Source organism: Carassius auratus, chromosome 31, assembly GCF_003368295.1.
Source record: "Carassius auratus strain Wakin chromosome 31, ASM336829v1, whole genome shotgun sequence".
Classification (NCBI taxonomy): Eukaryota; Metazoa; Chordata; class Actinopteri; order Cypriniformes; family Cyprinidae; genus Carassius; species Carassius auratus.
The window spans coordinates 12,874,569-12,888,475 of NC_039273.1; the positions used below are offsets into that span (position 1 = coordinate 12,874,569).

Genomic DNA, 13,907 nt, shown 5'->3' on the forward strand with positions numbered 1-13,907 from the left:
CAGTTGTTTCTCTTTCATGTGCCAATGCAGATTTTTAGTGTGTAGGAGTGCCCTACATACAGGTTCCCTAGTGTTTCTGCCAGATATCTCTCCTTCTAGTGCTCCAATCTCATGAGATCCGACCCCTGAGATTGACCTAACCAATGTGGGGTCCATCAGAGGGTCATACAGTGGAAGCGATTTTTCCTCTAAGTCTAGAAATAGAGCATGCCAAGAAGTGTCAGTTCACTGTGAATTTATTTAGCTTGAGAAATCCCAAATCTATTACAGAGACCTGGTTATTTGCGCCATTTCCGTCACTACATACGCACAACCCAAATTATAGTGTCCTGTCTTGAATTTATCCCGTAATAAATTGAGTTAGATAAGGAAGAGTATGATAGAAGGTCAAGGCGGACAAGCTCCATTTTATAATGACAGGGACAGTAGAAGGCAGAAAACAATACTGAGGGATAATAATTGAAGATTAAGTCCCTTAAGTCATTTCCCTCAGCAGCCATCTTTGAAACACCTCTCAGGCATCTATTTCAGTCATGTAAGTACAGCCCCTATCTTTCTGAATGAATAAACATCAAATTCTCCAAAGCTGTTCACCAAGCTTTCGAATAAACTTTCTCGAATAAACCTGTTTAAAATCACCAACAAAATCTGACAACAATTGTCTCATAGGTGTTATTTCTTATTCTCAAATGGCATTAAAAATTGTATTTTTCAGGCTAGACCAGTCTTATACCGGGAACTGCAGTGATGCGATGAGTTAACCAATTAGTGATTGGCTCATTTATTCATAAGGCGGGACTATTACAACATATTGTGCATAGCACTTTCTTCCATTCGTAACTGGTGTTAACGTTGTATATCCAAAATCTTTGCTTCTACCACTTGTATTGCACAAAATGCATATAAAGGAAGTGACTGAAATGTACAGTACTCTATATTATGTACTAAACAAATATTTTTTTAAGTAGGTGATCATTTATAAAGCGGAAACATTCCAAACCGGTTCTAACAAATATGCCATTGGATTTTAATGTGAGAGGTGATGGACCTTTTCACTGGAGGAAGCATTATTATGGATTATAGACAAGTTATTTGGACAGAAGCAATGGTTTTAAGTTAAAATGTCTTTATTATATTACAAACATGCAGCTTTTCAGTTTAAAGGGTTTTATTTGTTGGACTGGAGTCATGTGAATTACTTGTGATACTTTGTTACTATCATTCTGAAGGCACCCATTCACTGCAGAGGATCCATTGGCGAGTAAGTGATGTGCTGCTAAATTTCTCCAAATCTCTTCAGATGAAGAAACAAACTAATCTTCTTCTTGGATGGCCTGAGGTTGAGTACAATTTCAGCAAATGTGCATTTTTGCATGAAATATTCCTTTAACCACACACTAGCCTATGCAGTTAGTGTACCCAGTTTATGGGAAGTATACTTCTCTGCTTTAGGTGGGGAGTGAGGGAGATGCGGGAAATGAGATCAGGGGAGGGGTACAGAAGTACATTTACTGCCTTGTTTATTCTGGCCTAAGGTCCCATCTAGAAACTCTAACTGCCGGGAGTAAAACTAAATATATACAAACACACACTCACACACAGTATAATGACACCAGACTATTAGAGGTCCTAAACTGAGACTCTCTCTAGAGAATTCAAATTATAAGAGTGGTGTGTTAAACTTTTCCACTGTCTCATTCTCAGCTGTGCTCTCAGGGCCACTCAACACACTTGACCTTCTATCCATTAATAAATCATGTGAGTGAAGATTACAAAAATCTTTAAAATATTAATTTATGTGATGCTGATTGATTGGTCTAGTGCAGCATTCTGTAGTCTTGGTATAATGACCTCAAAACTGTACATTAGAACGCTGTTCCTGACGAGCAGTCAGTCTAATGGATCTCATGGCACTTTCTTCTCAGTCATTTAATCTAATATCAGTATTTCATGGCCATTTATTTATTTATCTCTCCAGTAAGACGTCATGTAAGTATAATGTTCAATCTGGTTCTCAATATCGCAAAATAAACTCCTTCAGGATGATGCAGTCCTGCTTTGCTTCCGTTGGGGTCCTAATCAACTTTTCTGGGTTTATTTTGTGATAATGACAAGTGCGCAATATTTTTTTGATGATGTCTTTTTCCTATAAATATATCTCTGATAGCATCAGTTGGTTATGATAGAGTAATAATTTATTGCAGTCACTGAACTTCTTTTAAATTACTCTTTAATAAGGTGAAAAAATATATTGCTTCAAAGTGTTTGGCTTTTATTAGGTCTTTCTTAACTTATCATACGTCCCTACGCTATTTTATATTAGCTATACATCTTTTTTTAGTATTGTATGGAGAGACATTTTGAGACAGAGGGAAGAGTTTATTGGCACTAATAGGAATAGTAATAAAACATATTTTAAATTTTAAAGTGCTATTACTGAGATAATAGATTTTATGTTAAAAGCTTTAAAAGATGCCTTTAATTGATAGGGTTGTCTATATGCTAGATGAAAAAGTTGTCATGCACATTTTAATAAGAAATTAAAACAAAATCTTATTTCTTTCTTCACATAAAGAAGGGAGGAGGAGTGTCCTGTGAGTTTTGACAGGAGTGTGGCATTCTGTTTAAATGATTCAATTATGTGTAGAATGACTGATCTGATTGCATTCTCTAAACTTATCCAGTGAATAGGTCATTTCTGCCACAGGGATCTAGACAAGCACATTATTAAGCTAGAATAACCATGCAATTTAATTATCGACGACACATGGGAGAAGCATTAAAAATACATTAGGCTCAACAATTTGTGAAGACACTTCAGTCAGTCTGAATGGGCATGACATTTCTGTCTCTACTCTTCAGACGGACGTATACAAAAAAAAGAAATCAACTGCAATTCTAGAATGTGGTGGGTCCCTTATCTCCTCACAGCATTTACCGGCACTGCTGATTCAGGCAAGCTTGCACTGAGATCAGCGCACACTAATGAAGTCATAGCCTCTCTTGAACCCAAAACTACTGAAGGTTAACTGCTAAACACGTCTGCTTGTGTGGAAAGTCCCCACGTCTTCATAAGCTTTGTCTAACAGTGACTCTCGTTCCGTTGCCGATGAGCGACGATGATTACGGGAGCGACCCAAACCAAAACAACATTCCTGGTGCAGAGCGATGGCACAGATTAGCAACGTGCCCGTCTGCTCCTCTCCTTTGCCTACGTGCCGTTTGCCAAGCAATGCCCTGTAGAAGATGGACGAGGGTCATCTCACACTTTCACACACCCTCATCAGCTCACTTCCTGCCTACTTGCTGACCAAAAGGAGTTGAGCCAGAGAAGCTTTTAGAGCATATCGCAGCATCTCATATCGGCAACAATTGCTGAATAACGAACTAAAATACAGTAAAAATGTTAAAACAAGACTTAAGACACTAGACTGTAACTCTGATGGTTGTAGAAATTGTTGCAAGTGAATGACCTGCATAACCTCTTGTTTGTAGCACTTACTTTGTTCTTTAGCTCTGATGGTTCTGACTCAGATGAAAAGATATGAAGCTATTCTAAACAATTTTTTTAATCTATAACTGGAATTCGTCCATTGGTTATGAGTTGTGGAGATATACTTTTGTGTAAACACCTCATTATTAAAAGGTCATTCTAAGAAACTTTTTTTTAATTGATACAGATGATTGTTATGACTGATGTTAATATTCTATATACTGTATTTTTTGTTAAAACGACAATTTTTTATCTTTTTTTTTTCAAATAGTAACATTTTTTTGTGTCTTAAGTGGACCATTAATTTATTTGATCAAAATATAGTAAACACAGTAATATTGTAATTTATATTATAATTGAAAACAACTGTTTGGTATTTTAATATATTTTAAAATGTAAGTTATTCCTTCTGATGGCAAAGCTACATTTTAAGTAGCCATTAAAGGTACAATTTGTAAGATATTTGCAGTAAAATATCCAAAAACCACTAGGCTAGTCTTATATATTTTGTCCAGCTGATTAATAACCACATCTTTAATGTTTTCAGCTACTTGTAAATCATGAGAAAATTCCCATTCTAAATAGTGACACGGGGCAGTGCAGTCGCCTGTCAATGACGTTAGTTACCCTTTGTTAGCGCCTTTACTGACGTAGAAACCACATGACAACAAATGCGGAAGTAGTGTCTAGCGTCCAGCAAACCACTAGCTTGCTTCAAGCAGTTCCTTATTTACTTCTTCTTGCATATTTTATTGTGGATTGTGTTACTTATTTATGGAACATAATTACGGTTTACCATCTGCCGCTGGTTCTGTCGACAAGGACAGCTCCCGTAAACGTAAGCGTACGGGCCTACCAAACGTACCAAGAAAGAGCGAGGATCAATATCGGTGTTGCATTTTCTAGCTGGAGAGAGCTTCGCGACAAACTTCAACTAGAAAGAGATGCCGATCTCGCTTGTGTTTTACTCGACAGGTTTGATTGAATTGTTTTGATTCGTATCTTTACAGAAAACGTATGCTATTATAACGATCAACAAGATTAGTATTATGGGGAATATACACCAAAGCGGCCATCGTGTCTCTAGACGCGTATGATCCATGGTCTGATTGCGTCTTTGCATTGACTATGTATTTGAATGTGTTTGAATTTAAAGGAGTGTATATATTTGTTGAACAAGTGGTAATCATTTTCATATCATCTGATTTAGAGATGTTCCGATACCCTTTTTCTCTTCCCGATACCGATTCCGATACCTGGGCTCAGGGTATCGGCCGATACCGAGTACTGATCCGATACCTGGGTGTATATCTGTATATACAGCTGTATATACTACTAGCCCTGTGTAAATTGCTAGAATTTTTTTATGGTGTGCTTCAGACAGATCCCTCAATAAAACATGAACAAATACATGGTGAACTACTGTATTTATTACAGTATTTTTATTATCTAACATGAATTTGACAGTATTATTTATTTTCTTATGCAAAAAAGAACTTCAAATGCAGCCAAAAATCTAACACCGCAAACTAAAAAAGGTATTTAAGTTTTACAATATAACTGTATAAAAAAACTGCAACAAAAAAGATCTATTAATCAGATAATCTCTTTACAACAAAACAAGTAAAAAACAAGCAACCATCTAGGCATAATTATTATTATTATAGAGACGTATTATTATTACTGTAGGCTACAACAGTAGCTTTATATATTGTCAATTTACTCATGTAAACCAAACATTTATTTTAATGGGCTGCCATGAAGATCTTTGAGTGTCTGTGTTTATGATATGACAGTATTCTCAAATGAAACGGTAAATTCTCATGAAGTGACGGTTTATGCGTTCGTGTCCTCATGACACACAGCAGAGACTACAAAACAGCGAGCTCTCGCGCATCTGTGCCAGTCACCCACAGAGATGTAGATTTTGCGGGAGTAATATTTAAATAGTATTTTGCAGTTTAATATTCACAGACACTAGTATATATTCGGCTACTGTCTGGAGCCCTGCGCTTTGACTTACACGGAAGCGACTGAACGCAGCTGCCGGTACTGAATATACTCGAGAGTCTGTAACTACCGGTACTACAGAGACATACTGCTAACCACTGATCTATAATATAGTAGCGGCTTCACTGTGTTTTGGCAGTTTAGAATGTGATGAGTAATCCAGTCATATATAGATAAGGGCTGCTAACGCGTTTTCATTTCTTCTTCGCTGCTCTAAACAGGGGTTGCTTGTGGCAACACAGCACAACTTCCTGTGTTTTCAATGCATTTTGAGCAGCGAAGAAGAACCGTGCAGCGGTTAGGCAAAGCTTGCGGTCATAACTAGGTCTTTTTTAAGAAAATGGTATCGGATCGGTATATGGGTTCATGTACTCGCCGATGCCGATGCCAGAATTTGTTGTGGTATCGGAGATATTTCCGATACTAGTATCGGAATCGGAACAACTCTAATCTGATTGATGGCCGTCAGCGGTTGGCTAGAAGACAACAAATCCCATCATTCCACGCTCCTTCTTAGCGTCATCAAACCACGTGATTGTTATTGATTGTCCGCCCTCTAGAGGCAGGTCCTACAACCCGTATCTTTAATCCACTTTTCAATGGCACACAATCCTTCGGAAATCATTATACTGTAATATGCTCATTTACTGTTTAAGAAACATTTAATATTATTGTTATCAGTATAAATAAATTAATTAATAAATCTTAATGACCCAAGACTTTTGAATCAAAGTATATGTTAAAAATAAAGCGCTGAGAAATTCTGTAAAATCATTTCTGTCGTTTGAAGTACTACAAGTACATTAAGGCATCACAACACTAGTATAAAAAATGACTTTTAATCTTACACAAATGAGTTTTATAAATTAAGATTAACATTTATTATAATAGAAAATACATTTAAATCCGTTTTTTTTTTTAATACCAGTAGTGGTGAAATATTGGTTTGTACTCAGCATTTCATTTAGTGATTTCACTGAAACCAAGAGCATTCAGATGAGAAACGCTGCGCACATATCAGATGTTGCCTCCTATGTCTGCTGTGATAGACTTTGGCTATATTTATGCCCCCTAAATAGGGATCTATCAACGCCTATGGGTGGACTTTGTCTTGAGGGACAATCACACCCAGTGAGATGGGCGGTTGTAGGCGGTTTTGAACTCGGCAGCACTTTGGGGCCCATTTTTGACTCCAGCAGGACCGTGGCAGAATTACACGTTTACATGTAGAGCACACCCTCAGAAGATCCCCAGATAAGCAGCGATTTACCAAACAATTAAGGCCAAACAGGTGCACACCCAGCACATGCACTCACCCATTTCTAAATCAGTTTGTAGCTGCTAGTGTGCGTATGTGAAAACTAATGATACAGACGCCCAGAGCCTGCCTGCCATCTATTGGAAACTAAAATAACACTTGAGGGGGAAAGTAGGTCAGAAAATGTGGAGGAGGAGAGAATTGCAGGAGAAAAACCAAGATGAGAGAGAGAGAGAGAGAGAGAGAGAGAGAGAGAGAGAGAGAGAGATGAAGTAGACAGAAGGGAGACTTGAGAATATCACTGGTTACGTTTTGTCTCTCTCTCTCTCTCTGTCTGTCTGTCTCTCTCTCACTCTCTTTGTTTTGTTACTGTCACACATTTGTCTTTTGCTGTATCTGTCTTTCTGTCTGTTAAATTCTCTCCCATCCCATATATATCAGTCTCGCATCAAACATTGAGAGGTGTTTTACAAAGTATGTGGTATTTTTGATAATAACTAGGCCTTACCTGGCAGTAAAATAATATTTTATTTGTAAATAACAGAACAGAAGGGGATTTTATACCAGCAGCAACCAAAAATACCAGTTAGTTATTTTAATTATGTGTCCAGTGGACATGTATGGACATGCAATCTCTGTTGTATCCTTAGCACAGCTTGAATTAAAAAGTAAATCTCACTACAGCCATTTTACTATAATACTGTTCCATTCTCTTTACTGTGGTGCATATAGTTGTTTTGGTTAATTCAGTCAGGAGGAAACTTACACATTCTTCAACGGAAGGGGTATCTGTTTTTTTAAATAAGGATTAAAAAAAATATATATTTATTTGATTTAATATAATATTCTTTTCTAAAATACAGAGAATTTCTAGTGTTGACTAGCTGACTAGCACAAGGTGGCAGTGTTGCACTGTACTGTTCAGAATTGCATACTGCGTATAGTAGATCATGTATACTGTCTTTAAAAGCTTAAGAAGCAGTATTGAATTATGCAACCATTAGTATTTTTTAATGGTGTGGTGCTAAACTGTTTCCAGACTTTCAAACAAATAATGCGATTCGAGTGCTGTCCATTTATCATCTCAGAAATATAAGTATGTTTGTTCAAAGTATGATTATTTAATGTTATTTATTTTTTTAAAGTATGATTATTTAATTTTTAAAAGTGTTATTTTGATATTTTTAGTTTATTATAGTTGATATTATTTACATTTAATTTCCCAGCTTATATAATTACAGCTTCAAATAAACAAATCCATGAAAAGAAACATGACCTTGCAAATTGCTTTTCAGTTTGTTAACTCTACACTGAGGATTATTTCACTTTTCATGGCATTGGAAAGTGATATAAATATGGCCCCCATGCACAATGTCACTGACCCTGGCATGTCCACAGAACTATATTACATAACCAAAATCTTTAACAGACACATCATGAATCTGTCAAAACAGGCCCAGAAGCAAAACTATCATAGCTTCTGTTTTATTTACAACGGCTGCAGTGATGTGTAGTCAACAGCAGAGGGCAGATTCATTTATGTTTACATTTGGATGCTTTGATCCAATTTTTTTTTTTTTTTTTGAGAATGAAATCCATGATATTGGCATTGTTACAGTCATGCTCTACCAGTTGAAATTCAGTAACTTGTTTTTAATTAGTAGCTGATATTTGTTATTTTAAATTGTGTGTGTGTGTGTGTGTGTGTGTGTGTGTGTGTGTGTGTGTGTGTGTGTGTGTGCGTGTGTGTGTGTGTGTAAGATGCAGATTCACATGATACCATCTCTGTGTTGTGGTTTATATGTGTGGTCGTTACAGTGTGTTGGGTTCTTGTCATTGTGTGCTACAGTAGTGTTTGTCCTCTGTAGAGAAATAATTGGACTGTTCTGGCCTGTGTTCTTTCATGTGTCAGATTGCTGTCTGTCTGCTTCCAGTTCCTTTGACAATCTCCATCACAGTCTGTTTCATCTCTTTACTTAGCACCTAGAGACGCTGCAGTTTGTGTCTCACAGAGATTGATAAAGATGAGTAAAGAGCCTTTTACTGGATAGTTATTGAAATTGTGTTGGTGTGGTAGCATCATTTTGTTCGTGTCTGTGTGCTCATATGTGAACTACTCTGGGTCTCAATATCAATCCTTTGCATGATGTGCTACTGAAGTGCTATTTTTTTGTATCGCACAATCAGCACATTGTGTTGAGTTCTGAAAGGTTTTTTGTGCCAATTCTTTACAAATATGGTACACTTTTGGTGTCCCATGACTTTCGTGAAAGCACTAGAGGTGCTCAACAAAAGTAACCCACTGGAGCATGGCAAGTAGGCAGTCATATCACTTATAAAAAATGCCTGAAAAGTCTTGAACTTTCTAAAATCCATCAAATTATGCTATATTGTCTGCAAATAAACTTTCAATTGGTTGTATTTTTAATTTTGAACTAATCAAAAACATAATATTTAGTTTAACATTCTACATATAACCTAGGATTCTCATTTTGAGGTGTTTAAAGGTTTTATATATTAATGAAATATGTACAGACAAAATGGTCTCATCAAGTGAAATGTTTTTGCAACAGTTTATCAGTGTCTGAATTCGCACTATAAATAGAGAATAGTGAATGAGGCAATAAGGGTGATTTGGGATACAGCTATAGTTTGTTTGTTTATTTATTTATTTTGTCTGCTTCATTTGGCTTTCCTCCCTTGTCTCTATTTTTCTTACGCTTGAGTTATTTATGTGTGTGAAAGTAGGTGTGTGTTTACCCCCACCATTTTACTCTTTCCCACAAATATCCTTTGACAAATATTTTGGACCCAGGCGGATTGGGAGGATGTTGACAGAAGTTGTGGTTGATGGTAAATGGTTCATGATTTGTAGCATTTTAAATCACGTATAATTGTAACCTCATGTGTACTGTATATATTTTGTCTCTATTTTAGCTACGCTACTGTTCAAAAGTTTGGGGTCAGTATTTATTTTAATTTTTTCACTTTCACTCAGAAAGGATGCATTTAAATTAACCTTAAGATGTTTACATTGTTACATTACAAATATTCTCTTTTAAATAAGTGCTGTTCTTTTGAACTTTCTATTCATGAAACTATCCTGAAAAACATTATTAGCTAGTTGCTAGCAAGCAGCAAGTTCAAACTAGAAATCACTACAGTCATACCACTTATTACACAGCATTTCACTATATAAATAATTCTGGGAATAAGAGATATTGATTTGAGATTAAACTGTTTTTAAATTTTAACTGTTTGTTATCTTATAATCCATTAAATTGTAAAAAATAATAGTCACAAAATAATAATGTAAAGTACCTCTGAATGTAACAACTGGCCAATCAGAATCAAGCATTCCACAGAGTCGTGTTATAATAACTAAGCAATATCAAACTTCAAACTTTAAACATTTTTACGAAGACATGTTTCTTGAGCAGCAATTAACTAGTCATACAGAGCGATTTCTAAAGGATCATGTGCAATGAAAACTGGAATAATTGCTGCTAAAAATGTTGCTTTACAATTGCATAAATAAATTATGTTTTCAAATGTGTTAAAATGGAAAACAGTTCTTGTAAATTGTAAAATATTTTGCAAGATAACTACTTTACGGTATTTTTTTAAATACAGCCTTGATGAGCATAAGAGAGATCTTTTAAAAGCACTGTTATGAGAGCAGCCAAAGTCAATTTTCCTTGGGACTACTTACCAATAGCGACAAGCTGAATAAAATAATGAGTGAATTGCAAAAAAATAACAGTTTGTTCTTATAGTTTACTGTCTTAATATTGGGATTAAACCTTAAGGCTTTATTTACCAATATGTGTAAACACAGACACAAATACATGTGCACCTGCACACTGGGAGGATAAGATCGGGTCCACTGGGAGGTGTAGGGGGTTACAGAGGTGGGGTGAAATGGGTGGAGTGGGGGAGGGGAGGTATTCACAGACAGCATCTGCTGTAATAGGGTGGTGCGATTGTGGGAATGTTTGGTTGTAGGGTAGACTGTGTTGAGGCATAGTACAGATTGAGAATGTGTCCACATTTTCAGGATTGAGAGGAAGCTAAATGTGGGTAGGTGGGTATCCCGATCAAGGTTTGGGTTTCTTTGGCCTTCAATGTGTTCAGACAGGCGGAAGACTACAGACAGAGGGTGCTAGACAGACCGTGATAAGGGAAAGAGATGCTCACATGGACCAGAACATGACTTAGGTGAACAGAGGCTTGAGAATGAAACAGCATCTTGACTTAACCATGAGAATAAAAAAAAGAGTGTGTTTGGTTGGAGAATAGCCACAGAGAATTTACACATATTGGTGTTATAGTCCTTATGAGGACTCAGGTTTAACATTTAAATGTTAATTTAAAGAAATGTTAGAATCTCAGAAAAAAATATCACAGTTTGCACAAAAATATTAAGCAGCACAAAAGTTTTCAACTCATAATAAGAAATGTTGGGCACCAAATCAGCATATTACAATGATTTCTAAAGAAAAATTCAGCCTGGCCAGCACAATAATAAATTACATTAAAAAAATGGAAAATAAAAACTAAAATATAGTTATTTTAGATTTCAATGCTATTTCACAATTTTACTCTTTTAACTGTATGTTTGATTAAATGCTTGGTGAGCATTAAAAATTACTGACACAAACTTTTGAATGATAGTGTACATTATATACAGTATTTTATAGTTTTCTAAAAAAAAAAAAAAAAAAAAAAAAAACTTTTTAAACGTATGATTTTAAATCAGGTACATTTTAATAACATGTTCCTCACAGAATTATCAGCCCCTTTTTAAATTTTTATAAAAACTGCAGCTGGCGCTTTTGTATAAGAAGTAGCATTGTTTTAGTCCATCCAACTTTTTTTAATCTTTTCATTAGTAATCCAAAGTGACCCACCTCCTCATGTTAAATGAATCACCAGCCCTCACACAAACACACAGCCTCTCTCTCTTCTTCCCTCCTCCTGTGTCGTAACTCAGTGTAATGAGTGCTGGCTCCACCCTCCATGGGGCAGCTACTGTTTCTGTCAGATGTAAAGTCACATTGATTGATTTGCCACAGAAAGACACACAGACAAATATACAGGCATGGGCTGCCAGCGGAGTCTCAACGTGTACATCTACAAATGCAACCGCAAAGAAACTCAGTCACTCAGACTGTCACTCAGTCTGTGTCTGTTCTCATGGACAGTTTCCTGTGTTTAGCTGTGTGGAACCAAACGCGCCATTAATCCAGATCCACTTCTGTTCCGGCAGGAGCGGCACGCTGCACCATAACAAGGTAAGCTGTGTGCTTGTGTGAGTGTGTGTCCATGTATGTGATTTCCCAGTGAGGACGCTGACAGAAGCGATGAACCGCTTGCCATGTGACATGCAGCAGTATTCGCGGGATTGGCTGAGTTGAACGATGACCTCAGCAAGCTTTCCTCCCTCCCTCCCTCCCTCCCAGCAGCTCTCTCTCCCCTCCCTCCCTCCCTCTCTCTACTCTGCTTTTTTTCCTGCCCTCTTTTGAGCATCCTTTGGTGATCGTGTAGACCACAGCCGCAGTGGCTAGAAGCAGCATCCATGGCCTAAACGCGGAGCCCTAAAACATCCACCGGCCCGTCGTACGAGGGACACGGGGACTTTAAACCCGAGGCTGGAAGTGTACTTTCTTTTTTTCTCTATCTCCATCTGGTAACCAGGGGCTTCTCTTCTCCCCTCCTCCCGTTTCAGGCTCCTTGGAGATAGAGGAATGCAAATCTGCAATCATGATGGAAGGTGAGGGCTTGGTCTATTTTTATCTTATTGGCTCATCTTTGCCTCTCTTTCGGCCCGGCGTCTGCTGACTTTAAATGCCATAAGCTGTCCGCCTATTTTGAGTGGCTTGACATTCCTGTAACTCAATATAGAAATAAAAGTGCTGGATATCTCAAATATAGACACACATCATTACATACACACACATCTCATATATACACACACATATATGCATTTGTACTCTATTGTACAATAGCATGCATATATTCAGTTTTTTTTTCTTTGTGTTTTCACCTAACCCCCCTTTAGATGGCTTGTCTTTGTAAAGGATTATTTGGATTTTGCACTACGGCTTATGTGCCCAGCTGGCCGCCTCTGAATTCTCTTTGTATATAGAGTTCACACACATACTCACGTACACATCAGCACTCGTTTTTAATCATGTGTCTGCTCAAGGCCGTTTCTTTGGAGGGAGGTGTTCATGTGTGCAGTTCGGTGTGTGCATGTGAACGCCGCTGTCAGCTGTGTTTTGGAGGAAGAAACAGGGGATGGTTTGTTTCACATGTGTGACGGGGGGTTTTTATGTAACTGTCGGCCTGCCTAGAACATATCATTTATTTATACCATTGGATCAGATAAACTCGGTATCATGTCACCTGTTCCCAAACACTCTTGTATGAGTGGTTCATGTCATCTCTAATGTACAATCATATTAAATCAAATTCTAATTGTTGAAATCAGAAGAATGGTGATCGGTTAAAGGGGATTTAAGCATAAAATGTTTCTACAGTTTACTAAGACAAGAGTAAAGTGGCATGTATTCTTTGTGTATATGGATTACAACGTGTTATGCACAAGGATAGTAAAAGCACTAATATTGTGAAATCACTTAATAGATGATGTCTTAATGAAACCGTAAACCTGCAGAATGGTTTCTGTGAGGGTTAGGAGATATAAGTTATCTTTTGCTCAGTATAAAAGCTATAAGTCAGTGGAGGTCCCCATCTTGAGCCTTTAGGTGTTGGGTAACGCAGTAGCAAAAAGTAATAGCGACAGTCACTGAAGCCTCAAGTAGATGTGATATAGAGGTGAGTCTCTTAGTGTGACTAGTACAGGCTTAGCCATGCGTGGATTACCTGAAGGTGTAAAATAGGAAGGTAATCCACTTCACCGGGTGTTTTAAAATGACGCTTCCAGCCTGCTTTAACTCCCAAGCTATTTTTACCTCTAATCAAGTCTGGTTGGAGTTGCCATGTCCATGAATTGTGAAAAAAGATAGTTTGTAGTAGGTTAATATGCATGTAGGGCTAATAAGATACTCCTGAGGAAAGGAAGTGTAGCAGGGCTTTCTCACACTCAGTTTGAGTCAAAGGTCAGGGATCAGGCATTTGTTT

At 37.2% G+C, this 13,907-nt stretch overlaps 1 protein-coding gene across 15 annotated transcripts in view; it reads left to right on the forward strand.

The window, feature by feature from the left end:
* Window positions 1-13,907, forward strand: part of LOC113050569 (SH3-containing GRB2-like protein 3-interacting protein 1) — a 71,851-nt gene that overhangs the window by 6,446 nt on the left and 51,498 nt on the right. For 12 of the 15 annotated variants that reach the window (XM_026213645.1, XM_026213651.1, XM_026213657.1 and 9 more), the window contains exon 1: window positions 12,250-12,534. In XM_026213645.1, coding sequence (XP_026069430.1) covers window positions 12,525-12,534 — 10 coding nt within the window. In that variant the 5' untranslated portion in view covers window positions 12,250-12,524. Of the gene's footprint in view, window positions 1-11,965; window positions 12,056-12,248; window positions 12,535-13,907 lie in introns of those variants that run through there. The other 3 variants (XM_026213652.1, XM_026213656.1, XM_026213644.1) reach the window with 2 other exon arrangements.